General features: G+C 45.1%; 2 protein-coding genes across 4 annotated transcripts; both read left to right on the forward strand.

Moving 5' to 3' along the window:
- The first annotated feature begins 3009 nt into the window (after positions 1–3009).
- Positions 3010–17613, forward strand: tnrc6ba (trinucleotide repeat containing adaptor 6Ba). Of its 2 annotated transcripts, none has more exons than XM_089015147.1 (21): positions 3010–3324; positions 4530–4619; positions 4873–4894; positions 5153–5596; positions 5684–8488; positions 8586–8747; positions 8853–9049; positions 9140–9211; positions 9857–10057; positions 10494–10619; positions 10817–10981; positions 11334–11438; positions 11967–12165; positions 12264–12431; positions 12615–12761; positions 13343–13486; positions 13632–13721; positions 13809–14012; positions 14502–14569; positions 14726–14865; positions 15243–17613. In XM_089015147.1, exons 2-21 carry the CDS (start codon positions 4563–4565, stop codon positions 15796–15798), a joined length of 6072 nt encoding a protein of 2023 aa, XP_088871273.1. In that variant the 5' UTR covers positions 3010–3324; positions 4530–4562; the 3' UTR covers positions 15799–17613. The 2 variants fall into 2 exon arrangements, with proteins under 2 accessions (XP_088871273.1, XP_088871274.1); XM_089015148.1 differs by having other exon boundaries at positions 4533–4619.
- Positions 17614–18195: 582 nt separating this feature from the next.
- Positions 18196–25260, forward strand: csnk1e (casein kinase 1, epsilon). Of its 2 annotated transcripts, none has more exons than XM_089015149.1 (11): positions 18196–18551; positions 19723–19811; positions 19902–20012; positions 20081–20253; positions 21331–21559; positions 21682–21852; positions 22778–22926; positions 23298–23481; positions 23543–23688; positions 24158–24214; positions 24436–25260. In XM_089015149.1, exons 2-10 carry the CDS (start codon positions 19736–19738, stop codon positions 24188–24190), a joined length of 1272 nt encoding a protein of 423 aa, XP_088871275.1. In that variant the 5' UTR covers positions 18196–18551; positions 19723–19735; the 3' UTR covers positions 24191–24214; positions 24436–25260. The 2 variants fall into 2 exon arrangements, with proteins under 2 accessions (XP_088871275.1, XP_088871276.1); XM_089015150.1 differs by having other exon boundaries at positions 18204–18551; positions 20105–20253.
- Positions 25261–25527: the final 267 nt, after the last annotated feature.

Genomic DNA, 25527 nt, shown 5'->3' on the forward strand with positions numbered 1-25527 from the left:
TATTGGCAAAAAAACATGTTAGTACTCATGACTACCAATCAAAATTTGCAAAAAAACATGTCTGCAATGTTTGAGTGGTCAAAAACTTTGGCTGCGGTCCGGACGACTCCAGTTCGATCCCCGCTCTCGCCTGCAATTGTCTGCATAATTTCAGGTGAGCAGAAAAGGGGACTCGAACACAAGTCTTCCGAGCCGTAAGTATAGTCTTAGAGCACTCGACTAACTCGGATTTACAAACTTTGGATTTGGATGTTATATTTGTCCGCATATCCAATACCCATTAAAATAGGCGACACCCTGTGGATCACTGAAGTATGCCATTTCAGACGGAAGTTGTCAGCACAATTAGCTTAATGGTTAATGGTGATGGACTCCCAATGCGACGGTGCTGGGTTCAATCCCAGCTCTGGGATTGAACTCATACTTTTGTTCACTCAATGACCTTCAGAATAAGACACCAGAGTTTCAGTTGGCGGTCTGAGAACAGACACGTTTTTATTCTAAGTCTTTTTGTACTTCACACAAGAATATAACAATAGAACATAAGTGAGACCAACTAGTGGTGCCCATGGCTTATTGGTTAAGGTGATGGACTCCCAATGCGAAGGTGCTGGGTTCAATTCAAGCACTGGGCAACATGTCCAATTTGTACTTTTGTTCAATCAATGACCTCCAGAATAAGATATAAGCGAACAAAGCACATTTTCAATTGGGGCCCCGTGGGCCGCTGGGAAAAAGTACAAGGGTGTCGACTGCGCGGCACGGGTTCGAAACCAGCAGTCGAAGCGAAAGCGACCGAGCGAAGCGAGGTCGCTGGAGCGAGTTCACGGTCCTCCCAGGGTCACTGACAAGCGAGCGAGCGAAGCGAGCGAGCCAGGTTCTGGTGTGTCATGCGAGCGAGCGAAGCGAGCTCGCCAGTGCAGGTTCGAGGCGCGAAGCGCCGAGAACCTGCCAGCAATACTATACTAAGTGTCAACGCGGCATCGCATGAGAAATACATGAATTTTGAGCGAAATCAGCCGTACCCCCATGGTCCAGTGGATAGGGCAGAAACTTGCAGTGCAGAAGTGCAGGGTTCAAGAGCAGGCAGGTGCAACTGGTACAACCTAAAGAATGGCATTGTGAGAAAGGACAATAAAAACACCTCACTACATACACATGTAGTGAGATGTAGATGCTCTTTTTTTCTCGGCTAAAAAAAAACACCTTACTATACATGGTCTTTTTGAGGATAAAAAAAACTTACCACGCCCCTGAAGCGAACTTTGATAAGTCACCCCGTGCCAACTTTCTTCTTTTGCTGGGTGGGTGTCCCTCCGCTTCACAAGCAGATCGTTCAAGCCGTCAATTGTCGGTTCCTTTTACGGGAGGCTAATGACTCGTTCAGATGAATTACAAGCATGCAACCACCTTATCACGTCCAAGGTAGCAGAGCCCCAATGCACAAAAACAGCTAACTTTGAACTTGAAAATGCAAAACGACGAAATGACACAAGTCAACATTAGCAGATGCGACGTTAGCTTTAGCGAGCAAGCTCGGACCGACGTTAGCTTTAGCAGGATAGCTCGATTATTCGGCGTGGTGGTCAAACCTCAATCTTTGTCGCTGGTTCCAAGATGGTTGTCCCCGCGCACAATTTGGACACCAAAGATAGAAACTCGATCTGAGTGAGTCGTCGCCGTCTGCCATTCTTGCTCGGGTTTTGTTGACTCGGTCTGTCGGAGGAGAAGCTAACCATCCATGCTAGCACATCTCAGCATTGGGAAAACATCCGCTTCCGGCCTGGGCGGAAAGACGTAATCGAAAAAAAAAAACAACTACGTAAAGACAAAAACATTTTTGTCAAAGAACCGGACGATGCATGGTTGTTTTTTCGCCTCAAAACACTGTACTATATACCAAAAAATATATGATCAATGTGATTGCCACAATCCTCGCCACCTTGTGGTGCAACATGACATGATCTCTTCAAGCACACCGCATCGCTCAGTACTCACGTGTGTCCAATGCAAGTTGGCGTGCCTTCTGCATGGCCCCCGAGTCTTGCAGCTGTGATCTTTTGCCCAGGAGCCTCTTCAATCTGGTCAAATTGAGGGAGGGGAAACAAAAGTGGCATGTTAAAATCTTTTGTCCATGAGGAAAAAGTTGTTTATTTTTCATTTGAATCGTTTTTCATGATGCTGCACACTTTATTTCCCACACAGCAACTTCCTTTGAATCAAAAACTAAGACGCTTGCTATTCTATCGGATGAAGAGCTCGTACAGTATTTTTCGTTAGTGAAAAAAGTCACGGATGCATTTGTGTGAGTAGTTTGGGAAATGTGGAAAACATCCACAACAACATTTGAGTTGTTCCACCACTGATAGTATTGTATAATACTGTACTGTACTGTAATTGCCAACTGTGTGTAATGTTGTCAAACGTCGCCGTCTAGTGGGTAATCATCGACACTGCGACTGACTCCGAAACGTCATTAAATTAACATGAACATGAGCGTATGTACACATGTCCTCTTGAAAGTGTGTTAAATGATAAAAAACGGAAGTTCTTCCGGTGATATTGTGTTTGTTCCAAATAAATATCTAGTTATAAATTCCAGTGAGTTTAAAAATCAAAATTGTAAAAAAAAAACAGTCACCTGATTTGGAACATAACATTACATATGTTACGGTTCAAAACGTGGAGTAAAATGACTTAAGAAATTTATTCTCCATTAAAACGTTTATTGAAACGAGCTTCAGTAAATGAGTACTTTATTTGACAGTTCTGTATTTAAGTACAGAGCTGAGGAGTGAGCACGTGTACTTCCGCCACCGCTGCATCTTTCCAGCACCCTCTCTTCAAATTCCCAGAATGTGTTTTTCTTTCCCCAGTTCCCCTACAAATAAATGTTATCTTTGTTTCTGTAAGTGTCTGGAAGTTTATGAAGGTCAAAACGCGTTTTTCGCGATGCATCCCTCACTACCGCAGGCAACCAGTCAGAGCGCTTCCACGCAGTTGCCACTGGCTGCTGGCCATTGGAGACTTCATGCTGAGCAGCAAAATGGCCGCCCGTTTACCGACTGACTCCACAGCGCTTTGAAATAGAACATTTCTGCATTTTTTTTTTTGCTTCGCTCTGCAGCAACCATAGTCGTTCTTTACCAGCCAGTGGCGCGTTGCGCGTGTATTTCTATTATAGTTCGCATACTTGACGTATCCGCTCAGGCGTCGTTGTTCTTGTAGCTTCGACGAATGCCTCAGAAAGCTAAGAAGAAAAAAACGCACTGAAGCACTTTAGCTCGTTAGCAGGCGAGCTTTTCTATATATGTGATTGCTGAGGTGAGTAGCGCTATGTTTCCTCATCGTTTTAATGTTTAATCTCACTCGTGCAAAGGCAAATTCACGAAACGAGGCGTTGTCTTGATAGTTTGCCCGATAGTTATCATTTTGTGCCCATGCTAACGCTATTAGCTTAAGCTACTTGTGGCTGTCAATGTGTAGCATCAGCTCGAACTGTGTTTTCATATGCAGAGGTCAGCATTTGCTTTATACAACAGTGCATTTGCTATAAAGGCGCTTTGTTTATACAACAAAGACGAGCTACTATTTTGAGACGGGTGGCAATTGATTGGGTGCTTTCTTTGGGGTTTGGGTAGTCGGGAAAATTTTAGCCACACCTGCTAGCCACCAGCAAACGAACGATACAATTCTGGATTGTTTACACCTGTAAAGGCGTCCATATACATCGCGTCAGCTACTACATATTGTTCATTGTTGAGGTTAGTTGACTCTCTCACTCGAAAAGCTTTTTTCCCACCTTCCAAGCAACCAGTCGCTTCCAAAATGTAGCCCAGTTACATTAGCAAACTGCTCATGCCACAATGACTGGAAGGTTAAAACAATGCAGCATCAGGTTTTATGTAATGCAATGGTGATTGGCCACAGTTCGTTTTTTAATAATCAACATTTGCTTTTTAGGGTTTTGGTCTATGAGTGGTGTGGCATTCCTGGCTTTTTGTAATGCACGCACTACTTAAAATGATGAATCACAAGATTTATCCTAGAAATAGCTTGTTTCTTTAGAAAGAGTGCTTTGTGTTTTGTCATCCCTATGTTTGTCTTTACCATCATACACAACTATACCATCCTTGGCAGTGTTTGGCGCCCTTATGTTTTATATTATTGCACCGTAAATTTAATAATGTAGACAAAATACTTTCTGAACATTCAATTCGGGTAGCATTTGCAGGATGACTTGGCTGACTTTAAGAACGCCCCCTCAACTCGTTGAACTTAAAAGTGGGATCATGTTGGGATCATGGGAATAAGCATTGTGTGTTTGTCGCCCCAATGTAAAGCAGTATTCTTCGCTCTGCCACCTGATGGCACATTTATCCTTTAACTACCACTGAATGCGATGCTTTACACATTTAGGTGGTCTGATGCATTGGTGATATATATTTTTCCGCTTCTTTATTGCTTCGGAATTTGTGTGAGTGCGTTTGTTTGAACTGTACTTTTAAATCTCCTGCTTATCCTTCCAGAAGAAAGAAGTTTCACGACCGGAGCAGTAGTTCATGGAAGACAAGAAAAGGAAAAAAGAAGAAAAAAGGAAAAGGGAAGCCTCTCAGAAGGTGTGTTCAATTTTTCATCACAAAATTAATGACAATCATCCAGTATTGTGCAAAGAAGTTCTTTTCTCAAGCAAAAAAAAAAATGTATCCAGAGGAATCTCCAAAATTGATTAGGATTTAATTAGTGGCTCTCATGTTTCGTATAAGCAATGTCAAACAAATAATGAGCCTCGTAATTTGAATCTGGGTTTAAATAATGGCATAGATTGCAGCTCACTGATTCTGTAATATGTATATTGTCTTTCCTTTTTAGGTTACAGAACATAAGAACAAAGGTAAGACATACAGTCATGTAAAAAAAGGTACAGTTCAATTGCTTTGATATTATAACAGTCTGCCCTCATGTCATAACATTTCGCCCCCTTTTTCAGATACTATTTATGTTATCGCCAGTAGTTTGCTTTCCCTTGAAAATACCCATTCTGTTTGACTTGTTTTGTATTCCATATTTTGTGCTGCTTTCCACCATGTTCCTTGTCGATTATTCACTGCATTTTTGCCTCCTCCTTTCCATTCCCGACCTTGTAATTCAGTGGTAGATTTGGCCAAGCAGTCATCCGCGCATCCTCCTGGAACTCAGAGCAGCTCTGCCTCCCCCAGCCCTGGACCCTCCCCCTCTGCATCCCCATCCCCAGCCACTTCAGGCCCTGGCAGTGCTGCCGCCCAGTCACAGGGTGGTAACAATGCCAAGCGCCTTGCTGTGGCCAACGGACAGCCCACCTCCACCTCCAGTTCTTCCTCTGCCACCGGCAACGCAAGTGTTACAGGGAACGGGAATACAAGTAGCGGAGGTGTGGCCCAGGCGCCTCAGCAGCAACCTCGCTATATGCCGAGAGAAGTGCCGCCGAGATTCCGCTGCCAGCAGGACCATAAAGTGCTACTGAAAAGGGGTCAGCCGCCACTGTCCTCCATGCTGCTGGGAGGGGGAGGGGGAGGTGGAGGGGATCCCCCCAATGCAAACACGGCTGCTGTCTCAGGTATGAGTGACTCAAATGTGTTGGTGAAAACAAAAATTGACCACTGCCTGAGATTCCCTTTGACAAGTAAGCCTCTGATCCTTTCAGATTCTGGTGCAGCTACCACCTCATTGGCCCTCACCTCATCATCAGTCGCTGGTTCTACCACTACTTCTAATTATGCAAATTCCATGTGGGGCACAAGTTTAGGCAGCCAGGCTTCCTCTCAGGGCAGGGAGAAGTTGATTGTAGATGGAAACGACCTGGAAGAGTGGCCCAGCATTGCTGGAAGCGATGGAGGGGGAGCTTCTTTCACTGCGGCCAGAGGAGGCGGCGGCAGCGGAAGCAGCAACAGCAACGGGATGCCCGTGAACAGCACTAGTGCCTCTGGCAACCAATCCTCAGCCACTTCCTTGTTCTCTTTGCCCAATGAATGTATGCAGTCGTCCGCTAGTGCGCCGTGGGGGACGGCTGCCGCCCAGGGCCATCTTGGAGGAGGGAATGCGGTAGCTTCAGCTGGGCCTGCATTACAGCAGTCCTCCTCAGTTTCCAAAGCCGCCGCTGTGCCAGGAAGCCATGACGCCAGTGGTCTCGTCGATGGCAGCAGTGGCATTCCGGGTGCCAACTTTAATCCAAATGCCAACCCTTCGGCCTGGCCCGCCTTGGTGCAACAGGACGTCGTCGGGGAAGGAAGTTCAGCGTCCTTCCATCACCAGAGCACCGGAGGGACTTTATCTACCAACAATTCTGCCTCCGTAGGGCTCAAGGCCGGGGCGGTGGCACTCGGGGGTCACCAAGTTTTGTCTGTGAATCAATCAAGCACTCATCAGCACCAACTTCACCAAATGCAACCGAGAGACAGAGAGATGGCAGGCGGCAAGTGGGATAGCGAATCAGCGGGACCAAAAATTGCAGGAGAGGAAGGAGTTGCGGGAGGAATGGGAGGTGGTGGAGACCAGGGTCTTTGTTCCTCGTGGAGGGGCCAACCCTCTTACCCTCCATCCAACTCCAAAACGGGTGCCTCAAGGACTGACGGATGGGAGGGCGGCACGGCGTCATATAGAGCTGCTGAGGGGGATAACGGGTCCTCGGGTTGGGGTTACCCTGGGCCCACCGGCGGGGTTAAGTCTTGGGGCAGCGCTGGAAATGCAACGAATGATAGTCAAACCGGGGTATCTCAGGGAGGGTGGGGGACATCGGGAGCAGGAGTGGAAAAAGGGATGACTAGTGTCGACTGGGGTGGAAGTTCCTCTAGCACTGGAGGAGCTCATCCTGGAGAAGTCAGGGGAGGAACGTGCAGCAGTAACAGCAGCAGTAGTGGATGCAGCACGGCCGGCAATCCTCCCATCACCTCGACTGCTATGAACAGAGCTTGGGACAATCAGAAGGGAGAGGGGGAAACGGGGGAATGGGGCGAGGGTGGCCACCGAGCACAGGGAGGGTCTTTATCCAGCGGTGGCAATTCCAGATGTGAAAGGGAACAAAACGGCTCTCGTCCTCGACATCAGCCGCCCGATACTGAAGCTGCCTTACAGACCCTGCTGAGTCGTCCTGATCTTGATCCGCGGGTACTGTCAAACACAGGCTGGGGCCAAACACAGATAAGACAGAACACAGCTTGGGATCTTGGTAGTCCAGCAGAACACAATAAGAACGCACTCTCGTCAACTTCTTCAAAACACCCAGCATCCCTGGGACATTCTTCTCAGTATTCATCTGGACCCAGAATTACTATCGGTGATTCTAACGGGCCTGCGGTCCACCCTCCCTTACTTTCATCTGCTGGCTCCTCTGGGGAGGCCTGGGAGACAAGCAGCAGCAGCAGTAGCAGTGGTGGGGCGTCTTTACCCAGGAGAGCTCCGCCACCATCTGGCCCCGCCATGAGTAATATAGCCGTCTCGCAGTCTGGTGCAGTGATCACGGCGGGTGATAGTTCAGGATCCCTGGGACAAAACGAGCAAGGAAAGACTACTGGCTGGGGTGCAGGAGGATTGGGGGCCGTGGATAGTCAGGAGACCAAAGGGTGGGGTAATGAGGAATGGAGAACCAACCGTGGAAATGGGGGCGGTTGGGGTGGTCTGGGGCAGCAAAGTAACCTTGTGACTACTGAGAGGGGAACAGGAGGGTGGAAAGAAATGGGAGGCGAAGGACGGGGAAGTGGATGGGGCTCAGGGCAGAAGGTTGGGGCGGGTCGGGACTGGGCTGAGCGGGAGTCCAAATCAAATAGCGGTGCAGGATGGGAAGATGAACCGAAGAACGGGCGAAGGAACTCAGATTCGAGTGCGGGCGGTTGGGGAAGCTGGGACGAGGATGCTCCACGGAGGTCCTGGGGAGCGGCGAGCGGAGCACTTGGCGGGACCGGACCCAAACCCCATCAAGGTTGGAGTGGAGGAAATAAAATGCACCAGATGCCAAACAGCCAGTCAGGCTCCATCATGGGCCTGCAGGCACAACTGCAGCAGCAACAATCACAGCCCCGGAATCAGCCTCCGCAGTTGCAGCAAGCATTGGAGCAGGGGGCTATGCAAGGGGGCGGTGGGAGAAAACCAATCTCCCAAGCTCAGAACCAAAGCTCGGGCTGGACCTCAGGGCCCATCCCTGCTGGTCACGGATTAGGTGGAAGTGGATCTGAACCAAGCGGTTGGGAGGAACCGTCCGCACAGTCTATAAACAGGAAAAATGAGATTGACGATGGAACGTCAGCGTGGGGGGACCCGAACCACTACAACTACAAGCCGGTTAATCTGTGGGATAAGAACACCGCCCCTGCTGGCCGGCAGCCACACGGTCAAGGTCAGACTCCGCAACAGGGACCCCCACCTTCAACGCAGCAGCTCAATCGACCCGCCTCGGGACCCGGAGGCAGCAGGGACTTCAACACCAGTCACGGACCGGGAAAAGCTCCTCCGATGGGTGAGAGGCCGGAAACTGTCTATTTCGTCAAAAATAGACCGTTGGCCACCGTTGCTGTGTTTGTAAAAGCCAACTATTGTTGCGTGTGTGCATGCAGGTACCTCGGGTTGGGGTGGTACACCCCCAGCGAGTCCCACAGTAGACAATGGTACAGCCGCTTGGGGAAAACCGACCGATACCCCTTCTGGCTGGGGGGAACCTGACGACACCGGCGGAAAAAGTGGCTGGGGAAACCCTCCTTCTAATCCAATTAATTCTGGTTAGAATATAGAAGAAATAATACACCAAAATACTTTTCGGCAAAGCTTAATATGTTGTACTTGTCATGGTCTGGATGCTAATATACTTCGATACTTACAAACAGGATCAAAGTCTATGCAAGACGGCTGGGGGGAAAAAGATGGCTCCGTGACAGCGTCGCGTCACTCGAGCTGGGAGGAAGACGACGAGGGCGGGAGCATGTGGAACAGCACCGGCTCCCAGGGTAGCGGGTCGTCTTGGGGACAGGGTAGCAACGGTGGCTGGGGACAGAGCCACAATGTCAAGAAGCCTAGCCACAAGGTAGCTAAAGTTGTTTCTATTGTGTGTTTCATCTTAATTATTCTTAGTCCAGGTTCGAAGGTTTAATTCTGTTGACCCGATCCTACTTAGGGTCCTCTGAAGCTTGGAGGAGATTCCTGGATGAGCCCAATCAACAGACAATTCTCAAATATGGGCATTTTGGTAAGGCAATTAAAACGCACACACGGTTGGTGCCCTGATTTCGGAGTGCCTCATTGTCAGAAATGTTCTCGTAGCCCGTGACGTGTGCTGCGACTTCCGACGAACAAAATGTCAGGAAAAGCTTACTAATACATCTGAAGTGTAGTTGATGAGCTCTTAAGTCATTCACTGCCAGACATGCCCATGTTTTTTTTTTGGTCATTGTCACTCGAATTCCAGGACCCACAGAATATTGACTTTTAGGACTACATAAACATTCAATGCAGCGTAAGAAACCTTAGACTCTCTTTCATCAGAAAAAAAAGGATTAATTCCTAAATTATATGGCTCTGGAGTTATATGAGCTTGAAATGAGGGGTGTTTATATAGCACTTTAAAAACAGCTGAAGCTGGAACAAACGGAAATGCTGCCCTCGTGGTGAAGAAAAAACATTACCAGAGGCCGTGGCCAACGCTATTTCAGCACCCCAAAAAAAAAAACAAAACAGAATGGCGCTTTACGTCATATTTTTTGAGTTCGTAAATGGCAGTGAATTAGTTAAAAAATAAGGCTAGAGTGTGCCAACTCATTTGATATGACCTGGAATGTGAAGTTGGGGTCTCAATTTTAATCTCATGACTGTTTTCCTTTTTGTGTCGGGACAGAATGACGATCCGAGCGGTCTGAACATCGACCTGGCGCCGGGCACGCTCCACGAGAAGAAGATGGAAATGGATAAAAGGGCCATGGGAATGATGGATTACAATGGCGACATGAGGAAAGGAAGAGGGGGAGGCGGCATGGCTTATCGGTCACCCGTTTCCAAAGACGCAGCGCCTGGAGATGGCGTTTCCTATTACGACAAGGTATGTCGCTATGCGTCTAATGATAAACGAATCGTTTTGTACACTTTTGTCTTTTCTTGTGATGGCACCCCTTTTTCCTTCATTTCCCTCCTTGTCTCTCTCGCTCATTCCCTCTGTCATCCTTCCGCTACTCAAAATTCTTTCCCCTCGGCTGTCACTTGGGCAGACCTTGCTTTTGAACAATCAGGATGGGTACCTTGGGGAGGATGGTCCTTGCTCTCTGTTCTCACCACCCACCGCCTACAAGCCCCATTCCCTCTTCAATCCCACTATCCCCTTTAGACAAGTAAGAGAGCTTGCTCCTCTTGTATCTGTCCTCCCATCCTGACACTCGTTTTCTGTGTTCTTCTCGTTCCACCAAATCATTTAATATTCTTCTTGAGCTTCAGTTCTTTCTGTGATATCTCATATTTTTGTCTTCCATTTTGAATCGCAGGGTGGCCACAGTCTCCTTGGTAGTAGTGGAGGGATGTCTCAGCCAAGACACCAGCCCAACGTTCCGACCATGAACCAGTCCCCAGGGATACGAGCACAAGTGCCTCATCAGTTCCTGTCACCTCAGGTGCGCTTGCTCGTCTTCTGTCAATCAGATTGCATTAGCACTTAAAAAAAAAAAGCTAATTAACGTTTTCGTTGGAACATCCTAACTCAACTGTTGTTTTTTCATTTTTGATGATTTGATGGTATATTACACGCAGTTGCCCTTGGTTACAGTACTGAAAGCTCCTGTGTCATAGTTTTTTTCTCCCCATCCTTCAGGTGCCAGGCTCCATGCTGAAGCAGATGCCCCCTCCCACTGGGGGCGTTGGCGGTGTGGGAGGAGTGCCAGGAGTCGGCGGTAGCGGCGTGTTCCCTCCGCAGCTGTCCCCCCAGCATCTCGCCATGCTCAGCAGCATCTACCCGCCGCACATTCAGTTTCAGTTGGTGAGAACAAGCACGGAAAATGATTCGAAATTAAACTACTGGGCTTTGTTGCAAGTGTTTCACTGTATTTACCGTATTTTTTGCACTATAAGGCGCACTGAAAAGAAAATATTTTTGTCAAAAGATGACCATGCGCCTCATAATCCGGTGCGCCTTAAACGTTTTAAAATGTCATTCATTGAAGGTACCCCTTATAATGCAGTGCACCTTATGTATAGAAAAGGTTTTTAAATATGTCATTTGTTGAAGGTTTGCCTTATCTTCCAGAAAATACGGTCATTTAGTTTTGCAAAACTGTGGATTGCCCGCCGTGCTGTGGTTTAAAAAAAAGTGACGTCATCTTTGTTGATAGGCTTGTCAGCTCCTCCTCCAGCAACAACAGCAACCACAACAGCAGCTGCTGCAAAACCAGAGAAAGTTCACACCGAATGTGCGGCAGCAAGCTGACCCTCAACAGGTACACGTGTGCACGCGATCTGCAATTATTATTATTAGGATGTTTGGCAAAATTTGGTTTCTGTATTTTTTTTTTCATTTTATTTACCTGACCTCGACTGGTCTGTGTAGGCTCTCAGTCGTACAGGAGTGGTCCATGGATGAAAAGGTTTCTTTATCCGTCATCTGTACTTCTTTGCAGGTGTCGGACGTGATACCAGAGCTAATGGGGCAATCAGAGACAGGCATAGTACATTCGAGATAATCAGACAGAACAAAAGACATAATCAGATTAGCTTCAGGGAGTAGTTCACTGCTCCCCCAACCTTAGTGGTCTGGCACTGCCACCTCTGACCATTAGGGATATATATATATCTTAGGCCAGAGTTACCAGCACAACTTTATTTCGCTGACGAAGCTCTTCGGATGAGGAGCGGAATGTCCGACACCTTCAAAGAAGTACAGATGACGGCTGAAGAAACCTTTTCATCCTGACCTAGACTGTCAAAAAGTGCTTTTTGGCTATTTTTTTCATTGTATTTTTTGGCAGTTGGCGAGGATCATGGCTGTACTCCAGCAACAACGGCAGCAGCAGCAGCAAGTCGGAAGTTTAGGCGGCAACATGAAGCTTTCCCCCTCCCACCATGGTGGAACTGGTGCCAAATTACACGGGGTGGACTCCTTACCCCACCAGGGCCTGGCAGGATCTGTGGCTGACCTGCATCAGAAAACACTTGGACCTTATTCGAGTGAGTTCACAAATAGCGGCAGGTTAACTGTATCTTATGTTTTGGTTTAGTTGAATATCATTTCAACAATGGTCACATGTTATTGCCTCCATTTGTAGGTTTTAGTTCCGGTGCGAACCTCTCAGGTATGGACCTGGGCGGCTCTATGGTTGGCGGGCCTGCTGGTATGAAGGACATGGGAGGACAACAATCTCGTTTTAAATGGATGATGGAAGGACACTCCTCTCCAGACACTTCCTCGCCCGAAAATGCATTCCATAAAAATGGTAAGACTTGTTTTTTTTTTCCCCTTTAAGACAACATCTGCTGGGACGAGCGAGTGTCACGGGGCTGCGGTAATATTAATTACAGAGCCACATGCGTTGGTCCAGAAGGGAAATTAAATTGCACAGGAAATGATTTGTTTAGTGGCCTTTTGCGTAACAGTATTGATCCAAACCGCTGCGCAGGTCCTATCACTCCCATGAAGATGCCGGGGGGCTCACCCTACTCGCAGTACGACATGATTGTGGGTGACGCTCAAGGCAACACCAGTTGGCATCGCACCCCTGGCAAGATGAATCCCAAGCCCACCACTACGGCCAGCTGGCCCCCTGGTAGGTGGTGACGCTTTCACACAATCTTGCTTCCGCTAATTACTTGACATTCGGGGTCTTGGTGGAGTTGTATGAATTTTTAAATGACAATTTTCCCATGAATTATAAAACAGTTCCGATGTGTATTAACTCATTCACTGCCAGACAATGTGCAAAATGGTGTCCACTCCTGTGCCAGGGTTTTTTTTCATTGTCACTTGAATTCCTGGACCCATAGAATAGTGAGTTTTACGATTACATATACATTCAATACAGCGTTAGAAACCTTAGACTTTCTTCTTTTATCTGAAAAAAACTCGTTAATTCCTAAATAATATGTGTCTGGAGTTATATGAGCTTGAAATGGGGGCGGATGTCCAAAATGCAATGCAATACATACAAATTGGTTTATATAGGCTGGAAAAAAAGCGCTAACATGGAAAGAATGGAAATACTTCCCCCCCTACGGAAAAGAAAAAAACATTGCCAGAGCCTATGGCCTGCGCTTTATCAGCACCCAAGCATGACAAAAAACCAAAACCCTAACAAATTCGGGAATGACGCTCTGTTATATTTTCAATTCCCGAAATCCTCTTCCTCAGAATTTCAGCCTGGTGTACCCTGGAAAGGAATCGATCGGGTTGACCCCGAATCGGACCCCTACATGACGCCAGGGAGTATGATGGGAAACGCCGTCTCTCCCTGCCTCAATGACACCGAGCACCAGTTGTTACAAGACAATACCGGTTCGTATATTGGAGTGTCTGCCGGCATTTCCATCGGTAGTAATATTAAAGGATGTTTGATGCATTTTTTGTTAGAATTATGTTTAAATAGTACCACGTTGCTAATGAGCCTAAAACAAGTTCATCATTTGCTATTCTTCATTAGATTCCATCCCTCCCCTCAACACCTTACTGCCTTCACCTGGTGCCTGGCCCTACAGTGCCTCAGATCCCCTTAACAACGCACACAACTCAGGTAAGCTTAAACAACACACACACACACACACGACCTCTGAGAGATAACGGGACCATCAGCGACCTCTCTGTCTTCCATTTTTAACAGCAAAGTACACAGATTATAAGACTGGATGGCCCCCTGAGCCTATTGGGCACAAGTCCTGGAAAGTCATTCGTGGCAGTAACCAGGCACAACTGTCCCGCCCACCTCCAGGCTTAGCCAGTCAAAAGCAGATATCACCCACGCCGTGGTCAGGGGGTGGCCCTCGATTGGCTGGTAGGGGATGGAGCAGTGGCTCGGGCACCACTGGTAAGAGCCAATGGCCTTTTTTTTTTGTCTCGCTAGAATGAAAAGTGAGGTTTGCTTCTTATGAGTGTACAGACGCTCCCCAACTTACGAATATCAATGTTACGAATAACGGAACATGCAATCAATCCCTCCTACCAGTTGAGGCTCAAGGAGGACGTGATGCGTGACAAAACGTAATGGCTGCTGGCACGTAATTCGGTAATGACCTGCCAGAAGCTTCAGTAAGACCCAAGGATGTATTTTGTCATACTACAGTTGGTGTGAATTTATTTGATGACTGTTAGAGCGTCTGTGTTTTATACCTGCTCGTTCAGTGTTTGACTTCAACATACATTCCATACAAAATATAGCACTGAAGCAACTTACGAACAAATTCAACTTACGAACTACCGCTCGGAACGTAACTCGTTCGTAAGTTGGGAGCGTCTGTAATTGTGTTTTTAGGGAATGGAGAAACGTTTGTAAAATGTGTTTTGCACTCTTTTCAAGGGTCAGCGTGGAGCGACGGCAGCTCTCGGGAAAGTTGCTGGTTGGTGCTCAGCAATCTCACACCACAGGTAACCTCACCAGCAGATACAACTATTTAAACTATTTGCAGTTAGTTGGGCTTTCGTCTATTTTGTTGTAGTCGGTCGGACACCTATGTTGAAAAAAGCTTGTCAATCAAAGACTTTGAATTCACACCATGACCTTCATCTCCTCTATGTCCGCAGATTGATGGCTCCACGCTGAGAACCATCTGCATGCAGCATGGCCCCCTGCTGACCTTTCACCTTGGCCTGACCCAGGGCAGCGCACTTATCCGCTATGGCTCCAAACAGGAAGCAGCCAAAGCACAGAGTGCCCTCCACATGTAAGACAGATGATTGATTTTTACAGACGCTCCCCTACTTACGAACATTCAAGTTACGAACAACTGTATATACGACCATTTTTGTAGTAACATATGTAGTATTCTCTACAGTTGCACATGTACATATCTTTATAGAGCATATATTTTATTAAATGTTTATTTTTCAGTCCAAACCAATACAGGTTACTTATACAAGCCTTAAACATACCTCAAACTTACATTCCATACAAAATATAGCACTGAAGCAATTTATGAACAAATTCACCTTACGAACAGTTCGGAACGCATCTCATTTGTAAGTTGGGGAGCATCTGTATGTATTTATTTTACGCAAAGTGCTGCATAGATTATTGAGTGACCGTTTTTGTTTTCAACAGGTGTGTTCTGGGCAACACCACCATTTTAGCCGAGTTTGTGAGTGAAGAGGATGTGGCCCAGTACATTGCACATTCCCAGGCCGCAGGGTCGGCGAGCACCCCGGGCTCCGGCAGCACCCCTGTGCCATCCCCTGCGGTGGGGACTAACGGTAGCGGGTCCAACTGCGAGCTCGCCGCACCGCCGGCGAGCGGCGCAGGTGGAAATAGCAGCGGCGGAGAGGTAGGGTCTTCAGCAGGGACGGTCGTACCCGTGGCAACCGGGCATTCCGAATCCACCTGGCAAAGCCTGGAAGCCAGCGGCAGCTCATCGGACCAGTCGGCCCCCGCCGCACCCGGTTTGGGCATCTTCTCCCAGTGGAGCGGCAACAGCGCCGCGGTGGGAGGGGCGGAGGCGGGCAGGCAAGGTCTGTGGGGGGGTATGGGTGGCATGAGTGGCCCCGGGTACCCCGCTAGCAGCCTCTGGGGTTCGCCGGCACTTGAAGATCGTCATCAGATGGGCAGCCCGGCCTCGCTACTGCCGGGGGACCTTCTGGGAGGGGGCTCCGACTCCATCTGAAGGGCACCCCCAACCCCTGCTTGACATGTGATAATGTTTAAAATCATCATCACGACGTCACACTATTTATTTCCTTCCACACGCAAATGATGTGAATTAAAGCGACACTGGTCTCCCGTCACGCAGGCTACATGCAATACATTCTCGTCATTTCACACGTGATATCATCGACCTTAAATGAAGACCACCGTGAAACTTGAAGCAGGGGGTGGGGGAACTCTCGGACTTCTGTCTTTTTACTCCACCACGACCCGATCACTCAGGCATGTACTGTAGATGAGCTCAGCCGAGTCTCAACATGTCAACGCCCTCGCTGTTGTTTATGTGCCACAGTAACCCCTTCTCCGCCCGATCGAGCCCCTTCCTCGTATTTTGTATTTCATGTCGACGACTTGCAGACTGAGCCTTCTTAGACCCGGTGTACTTTAAGTTCTTATGTTCGGATTGCTTGAAAGTGACAAAAGAATCCGGCGTGTGGTGGAAAATGGTGGGGGGGGGGGGGGATAACAGCACCTCGCTCTCAACTTGGACCAGTGGCGACCTTTTTAGAGGATTAGAGGAACATTTTTACTCTATACCGACCCCTCTAATTTTGTGGGAATGCCATCAAACTGGGGCCCAGGGTTAAAAAGAGAAGAATTATAAAAAATATATATAAAAATAAGAAAAAAAATATTAGCCAAACTTGCACTATATGCCTCTGGGGATTTGTTGTTGACACACGCATCCAATACAAATCCCTCCACAACTCGACACCGACCTTACAGGATGACTTGTAATGTTACATCAGCAGTGGCCTTGGCCCACCTGCACTCTCTCACACACACACACCAGTTACACACTGCTCTTACCTTTTGACAAGCAAAACTCTTATCTCCTTGTGGATGTACATCAGTTGTCTCTCGGTTTGAAGAGAAACGTGAATTTCTTTTGTTTTCCCCCCATTCAAAAAAAAAAAAACACTGACCTCGCTATATTGTACTTTTTTTTTTCTTACTCAAAAGAAAATCAACTTGGTTGTTGTTATATATATTGTCCTGATGTTAATGATGTGACTTTGGTCACTTATTTACTCGCTGTTCAAGGTGCCCTCCCTGCCTGCCTTTGTGTGTGTGTGCATGACCGGGAGCGTTGACGGTATGACCGAACAGAGGATGAAGAAAATGACGATATCAGGAGTGGTGATGTGAGTCTTGGCGAACGTGTGTGTGTGTGTGTGTGTGTGTGTGTGGGTGCGGAATTGCTACAATGTTGAATGTTTTTTGTTTTTTTTTTTTTTTGTCAATGAGAGATTGATGCGGGCACTTGCTTTTGAAAACTTAACCTGCTTCAGTCAAGGAAGCAAATAGATGTTTATCTGACAGCTTGGCTTTTTTTTTTTTTCGTGTGCGTGCGTGTGAGTGTGAGTGACCACCAGACTTTGTGATAGCTGAAAAGTTCAAAAACATTGGCACTATTGCATATGTCTCCTTTTTAGCAGCATTTTCTTCATGTTTTTTTTTTCATTTTGTTCAATGCAATTATAGATCATTTGTTTTTAAGACGTAACCAACTGAAGGCATTTGTATTCAAAAGTGCTCAAATCCTACCATACCAAGCTCAGCTGGAACCAGTGTTTTACAGACACGTTAAAAGATAATAGCTGTTATGTTTTACAGTTTGTATTTTTGTTTTTTGATGTTATGTATCAATTTAAATTAAGTCAGTCTTTATCACTCCTGTTCAGGATGTTTTCATTTATTTCAGATGTTACGAAAAGGAGAGGAAATTAATTTAAAGTGGAAAAGAACAAGATAATAAAGGTTCAAAGCGTTATTTTGCGATTGTCGTTCTTCAGTCATTTTCATGCTAGTTAGTTTTATTTGTTTATTTTTAATGGGAGGCTTGACTGGAGAATATTAGCCTTCAGTTCCTTGTAGATTTTAGGCCATTGTTACTGTTTACAGTACAATACTTTTGAGTGTTTTTTTAACACTTGTCATTTGTATAAGAGTTAATATTTGTTTTTGCATGTTCAGGTTGAAAAGGCTTTTTTAAAGCTATTTTTTTGTTCGAAAAATTGCAAAAACTGAAAAAAAAATCCCATCCGGTTTATTAGCAAGCAGATGAGTGCTTAAAAAAATGCAGGTGGTCAAATGTACTAACATAGTAAAATAAAAAAGTAGTTATCTATTTATTGTGAAAGAAAAATGTGGCCTCGATTAGTATTGTTTAAATTTGTAGTTTATGACTGTTGATTTACAGTACTCTGTGTCAGTATAGTAAGCCAGGTGTGGCCGCCTGCATTACAACTACTGTCCGCCATATGGTGCTGCTTAACCATTTTACGAACTCGTGAAATTCTTCAGACCCTCAAAGGACACTTAAAAATGTTAAAACCCACCTCTCTACCCTCGTTTAGATCGCTCAATAACTTGACGACGTGTTCAAAACATTATTTTGCCTTCAAAATAATATTTGTTTTGTTTTGAGTCTAACTGTACCTGCTGCTTCATTCATGCTCCAACGGATGACATCATTGGTGTAAAGTGGGAGGGTGTGTGCGTGTGTTCTCAGCAAGACGACGACGAGGAGGAGGAAGAGGAATAAAGTGGCGGCGGGGGAAGACACTTTTGTGTTCTGCGTTCTTTCAAAGCATTGTGACAGCGGGCGAATCTTCGAAGGAAGCCCCGGGATCTTGCGAGGATGAGCCGCGAATGTACGTCGCCATCCACGGCCCCCGAGTGAGACTGCAACGTCGGCCCAGACGACCGGTGAGCTCATCCTCGTTCTCTTTATGGCAGCGTGTCATGTCCTAAATACGTGTATACAGACCGTTTTTTTTTAACCTTTTCTTCAGCATTAATATGACATCCTTCAGGAGTTTTTACTGCAACACCTTGTTAGCCAGTTGTGTAAGTGGCAGGTTAGAAGAGGCTGAGCCAATATGCAGCAGCAGTTTGTATTTATTTTATGACTTCTGACTGCATGTGCAGTGCAGCAGTGATCTAACCCCTACCTAAAAATCTTAAGTTTCCTTATAGATGTTGACTGATGGTTCCTGTGATATTGTACACTTGGTGTACAGGAGGACGAACACCCATTCATCCATTTTCTTTACAGCAAAGGTCCCTAACGACCAGGTCATGGACCGGTACCGGGCCTCATACCCAGACAGACTGAAAAAAAAAAATGTTTTATTAATCACCAGTTTTCTTAACCAATATCTTTTTTTTTGTAGAATGTTTGTTTTCTTTTACATAGCAAAAGGCAGTGAGTTGAGGACCTTCGATTGTAATGCTTCATTCTGAGCGTACATGCGTGATTATGGAATCCATAGCTGAGATTTAAACCAGAACTGTGAATGCGACTATCAAATTCCTTCCCATGGAAAAGAGACAGTCCTCTACTTACAAACATTTGAGTTACAAACAATGGTACATACGAACATTTTTTTGTAGTAACATAATGTAGTATTCTCTTCAGTTGTAAATGTACATACCTTTATGGAGCATATATTTTATGAAATGTTTATTTTTCAGTACAAACCAATACAGATTACTTATACAAGACTTAAATATACTCATACTTCTATAACCCTTTAAACATACATTCCGTACAAAATAGAGCACTGAAGCAACTTACGAACAAGCCCATCCCACTTTGGTTTTTTTCCTTCGCGGGAAAAATATGACTCATTCAAATATCATCTTCGCTTTTCTCCCTCTTATGCAACTACAGCTTGTAACGGTTCATTGAGGATGCAGAAAAGAGTGAAAGACAGGATACATTTCTTTTGAAAAGAAGGATAGAAGTTGCCGTCTTATTGTTACTTTATTTGTTAAAAGCACCCTCGGGTGGGGTGTCGCGGGGGTGCTCTTTTCATTGATGTGTCCTCATTGGGAGTTCCAGTGATGAATGATTTTATATGTGTGTGTTTTTCAGTGAGTTAGTCGCCATGGAGCTGAGAGTGGGAAACAAGTACCGCCTCGGGAGGAAGATCGGGAGCGGCTCTTTTGGAGATATTTACCTCGGTGAGAGTTTTACGTAATAACGCCCTGATGAAATGTGCAAAATGTATCTTCATTTATTTTATTTTTTTTTATGCCGTCGCTCCTCATTAGGTTCCAACCTCACCACAGGAGAAGAAGTCGCCATTAAGCTAGAATGCGTCAAGACAAAACATCCGCAGCTTCACATTGAGAGTAAATTCTACAAGATGATGCAAGGAGGAGGTGAGGAGTCACGTGGGTATCAGTACCCAATATCGGTGATACCCATACTGGTATCGATCCGAATACAGAAGTGATATCCAACCTCCCCTCAGTGGGTATCCCGTCCATCAAGTGGTGCGGAGCTGAGGGTGATTACAACGTGATGGTGATGGAGCTTCTGGGTCCAAGTTTGGAAGACCTTTTCAACTTCTGCTCCCGCAAGTTTAGCTTGAAAACCGTCCTGCTGCTGGCCGATCAAATGGTGAGCTTAAAAAAATTATATATTTCAAGTATATTTGTCGATATTGTCCGATATGGATGCTTGTAGTTTATGGAATACCCCTTATTTGACCTCACGCTTGCATAGAAATAATAGAAAAGGACATAAAAGATGCTAATTTTAGCCCGGAACTAACTGGATCATTCGGACAAAAATGAATCGGGATTAATCCTCATCTTGACTGACAAGCCAATTTCTGCTCTTGGAACAAGCATCATCCCTTTAGTATTTTCAATAATTAACTGATTCACTGCCAGACGTGTGCAAAAATATGTCCAGTCCAGTGCCAGGGTTTTTGTCATTGTCACTCAAATTCCAGGAGATCACAGAATATTGAGTTTTCGCACTACATGAACATTCAATGCAGTGTAAGAAACCTTAGACTGTCTTTTTTCATCAGAAAAGAGTTAATTCCTAAATTATATTGGTCTGGAGTTATATGAGCTTGAAATGGGGGCAACTGTCCAAAATACAATGCAATACATCCATATTGGTTTATATAGCGCTTTAACAACTAAAGCTACAACAATGCGCTAACATGGGGAAAAATTGAAATGCTGCCCCTAAGTGGAAAGGAGAAACATTGCCAGAGGTCTGACCAGTGTTTAATAGTTTGCTATCTATTAGCTATCTGGCTAGCTTTCCACTATCTAGCCGGGTGGCTATCTATCACGCTGGCTAATTAGCTAGGTATCTGTTGGCTATCGATTGGCTATCTAGCTAGCTTTCTATCTATTTGACTTACTTCCGGGTTGAGTGAACGCTGGCGTGTGTGGTTGCCGCTGCTCACCCACAGAAAAACTGATCTTGTGACTGTAAAGTGACCTTGAGAGTTTTGAAAGGCGCTTCGAAATGAAATGTATGAGTGTAACAAAGCGCTAACATTGAAAAAGGGAAACGCTGCCCCCTTGTGGAAGGCAAAAAAACATTGCCAGAGGCCATGTCCAGCGCTTTATCGGCACCCAAGCATGAAAAAAAAAACGTCAATAAAAATTTAAATACTGTATGTGCCGCAGCTTGGAATGTGTCCATTTTAAAGCCACATTTTGTCCGTACCAGATCAGCAGGATCGAATACATCCACCTGAAAAACTTCATCCACCGAGATGTGAAGCCTGACAACTTCTTAATGGGGCTCGGCAAAAAGGGCAACCTCGTCTACATCATCGATTTCGGCCTGGCTAAAAAATACCGCGACGCCCGAACGCACCAGCACATCCCCTACCGAGAGAATAAAAACCTCACCGGCACTGCCCGTTACGCCTCCATCAACACCCACCTGGGCATTGGTACGACATCAGAACGCTAATCGACAAATGAACTAACCTCTTAAGCTGTATTTTTTTTTTTGTACCCAACTAATTTTGCAACCCTGTCACGTTATTGTACTTTTTTTTTTCTTTTTCCGCAGAGCAATCGAGGCGAGACGATCTGGAGTCGCTAGGCTACGTCCTCATGTATTTCAATTTGGGCTCGTTGCCTTGGCAGGGCCTCAAGGCCGCTACCAAGCGGCAAAAGTACGAACGCATCAGTGAAAAGAAAATGTCCACGCCGATCGAGGTGCTGTGCAAGGGCTACCCCTGTGAGTGAAACGTAAAAAGGGATGGCAGTGGGGGGTTTTACCTATTGCAGGGGGGGTTCTGGTCCCCATTAACTCATTCACTGCCATTCTTGAATGTATTCGGGAATTGAAAATATGACGGAGCGCCATTAGTTTTGGTTTTTCTTGTGGGGTGCCGATAAAGCGCTAGTCAGGCCTCTGGCAGTGTTTTTTTCCCTTCCACAAGGGGCAGCATTTCCACTTTTTTCCATGTTCGCGCTTTATAATAATAATAATAATAATAATAATATATTTCATTTATAAGCGCCTTTCAAAACTCAAGGACACACACTCAAGGAAATTTTTTTTCTGCGGGTGAGCAGTGGCAGCCACGCGCGCCAGCGTTCACTCAACCCGGAAGTAACATCAAGTTAAAAAAAAATATTTGAATGTCAAATAGAAAAGATGATACATTTTTAAATACAATAAAATTGTGTTTTTTTTAAATCACATTTTACATTCAAAATATAAAATAAAATTGGCATTTTAAATTATTTTCATATGTTCAAAATCTATTTCATCCAGCTTCAGCTGTGCTATATAAACCAATATGTATGTATTACAGTATATTGTATTTTGGACATCTGCCCCCATTTCAAGATCAGATAACTCCAGACCCATATAATTTAGGAATTAACTTTTTTTTCTGATGAAAGAAGATAATCTAAGGTTTGTTACGCTGCCTTGAATGTTTATGTACTCCTAAAACTCAATATTCTGTGGGTTCAGGAATTCGAGTGACAATGACAAAAACTCTGACACTGGAGTGGACCTGCAGTGAATGAGTTAACTGTGCTAAACGGGGGATTACTGTACTCCGCTTAAACCCTAAAATTCTGTAAACTGTCAATGACGACTAAAAGAAGCATTTTTGTTTCTGCTTGTTTCTATCTCCTTGTGTTCTCAGCTGTATTCTCCACCTACTTGAACCTTTGTCGCTCCCTGCGCTTTGACGACAAGCCGGATTACTCGTACCTGAGGCAGCTTTTCCGCAACCTTTTCCATCGACAGGGCTTCTCTTATGACTATGTCTTTGACTGGAGCATGCTCAAATTTGTGAGTGTCGGCATTCCCAACTGGGAAGATTTTTAACTCATTCACAAATGTATTTTTGTAAATTGAAAATATGACATAGCACGCCATTTTGTTTTTTTTTTCATGCTTGGGTGTCGATAAAGCGCTGCTCATGGCCTCTGGAAATGTTTTTTTTTTCTTTTCCATAACGTTTCCCTTTTGTCCATGTTAGCGCTTTGTCTCATCTTCAGCTGTTGTTAAAGCGCTATATAAACCAGTATGTATTGTATTGTATTTTGGTCATCCACCCCCATTTCAAGCTCAGATAACTACAGACCCATGTAATTTAGGAATTAACTCATTTTTTTCTGATGAAAAAAACAGAGTTTAAGGTTTCTAACGCTGCTTTTCAGGGGGCCAGCAGAACGTCAGAAGACGGAGATAAGGAGCGTAAGGAGGAAAAAGATGACAAGGACCGTGCGGTGGAAGGCGGTCGAGCGTTGCCGTCCGGACCCAAAACTTCAGCGGCCAATCGAGTGAAAAACGAAGCGGACGCCATTCAGTCGAAAGCGGTCGCACGCGGGGTCCAACAGTCAGGTTAGGATTGTGTTTTTTGTTTTTTTGGAGGAGGGAATTAATTCAAGGTGTTTGCACACAGGGAACCGCTCACCTCAAGTGGGCCGAGCGGAACGCGTGGAGCGTGAGCGAAAAGTAGCCATGAGGTTGCATCGCGGCGCCCCCGCCAACGTGTCGGCAGGTGACCTCTCCACCCGCCTCGACCAATCGCGCATTACCGCTTCGCAGGTACGATAATAATAATACATTTCATTTCTAAGAGCCTTTCAAAACTCTCAAGATCACTTTACAGTCACAAGATACGTTTTTTTTCTCTGGGTGAGCAGCGGCAGCCACACGCGCCAGCGTTCACTTAATCCCGAAGTAACTCAAATAGAATAGAAAGCTAGCTAGCTAGTGAATAGAAAGCTAGCTAGTGAATAGAAAGCTAGCTCGCTAATGAATAGAAAGCTAGCTAGCTAGCAAATAGAAAGCTAGCTAGCTAGCGAATAGAAAGCTAGCTAGATAGTCAGCCAGCTAGATAGTGAATAGATAGCTGGCAAGATAGCTAGCTAGCCAGCCAGATAGCTAAAAAAATATCACGTCATGTAAATACGAAGTCGCGATGGACATGGAAGCCCGGCCACAGATTTGAATGGATATACAGTCATAATCTATTTTATTGTTTTTTTTTTTTTCACCATTGCGCTGTGTTCAGGTCAGTGTGCCGTTTGAACATCTGGCAAAGTGAATTCTTCCTGCAGTTCAGAGACAGGTAAGATGTCACATGACTCACATATTTTTCGTTTTGGTCTCAATGGAGAAGATATTGCAGCCTGTAACTTAATAACAAACCATTGTAGTTGATTAAAAACTATTTATAGCATTAGCATATCAAGCTAATAGGATGTTTGTTATTTATTTTTTTATGTTCTTAAATACAAACAATTGAGTCTAAAATACACTTTTGTCTGTTTTTTTTCTCTCATCATCAAGCGACTGGAGGGGAATCAACTCGACCCCTCGCTTTTTCTAACGGTTACATAAAAGCGGGAGTGAGTGGCGGAACAGGAAGTGATGTCACAGACGTCTCCACGGGGAGCTCGCTGGCATCCGTGTATGAGCTCTGGTGACCAGAAGGAGCCAAAGAAACGCTTCAATGATGGAAACCAGTGGGCCAGTCATAAAAATATTGATCGTTGACTGATTATAGGGTGCAGATTGGAAGGGTGGGTGACATTAACCAATTATAACGTCAAATAGACTCAAAGGTTCAACGTGCAAAATACACACACGGTACATCACAATTGCACACATTTTCAGGTTTTCGTGGTTTACAGCGGGAATAAACTACAATCTAAAGGAGTGAAATATGCTGCATATTGATGGCTTTCATACAAAAATTAAATCAGCCGGCGTGGCAGTCAGACATGTATCGATTGTGTCTTTAGACCTTTCTTAGAAATAGATGAAAATGTCAGTCTGTTATCATTGTTCATCACTAGGCTTTGCCTCTGAGTCCAAAATATAGAATGAGGAATTACAATAATGTACAAAAAATAATTCTCTTTTATGAGGTATTAAAAGTAGATAATATGAAGAGGGAATGAGGAGCAAAGCTCACTGAATGAATGTCATGATTACTCCTTATTCCATTGTGTAAATTTAATGTATGTACAGTACTGTGCTATTTTTTGTTTTCGTGTATGATGTGAACCGTTCGTTTTCTTTGGACGAAATGTCAACGGCAATTGCCAGAATGTACCAGATGAACATGGTTCTCCCTGTAAAGTAAAACTGAAATGAACTTATAAAGACCAACGTGTAGAGCTTGTGCTTTTATTTACTGTGCTTTGATTTTTTTTTCCTTGCTCTTTTATTTGTACAGAATTTTAGAATCATTAAAGTGTTTAATTTCAAATGACAGTACATTAAAAGTAACATAACAGAGGACATAGCATAAAACATGACCATTCGTCACAATTTACGAAATTCCTTGTTTTGAATCAGTTATCGATTAATCAAGCTCGTCAATTGATTAGTGATGTGTGATCACATCGTGTGTGACGTCACACGCTGCGTTTTTTT

The sequence above is a fragment of the Hippocampus bargibanti genome, linkage group LG15 (assembly GCF_051943395.1).
Source record: "Hippocampus bargibanti isolate YZ-2025 linkage group LG15, ASM5194339v1, whole genome shotgun sequence".
NCBI lineage: Eukaryota > Metazoa > Chordata > Actinopteri > Syngnathiformes > Syngnathidae > Hippocampus > Hippocampus bargibanti.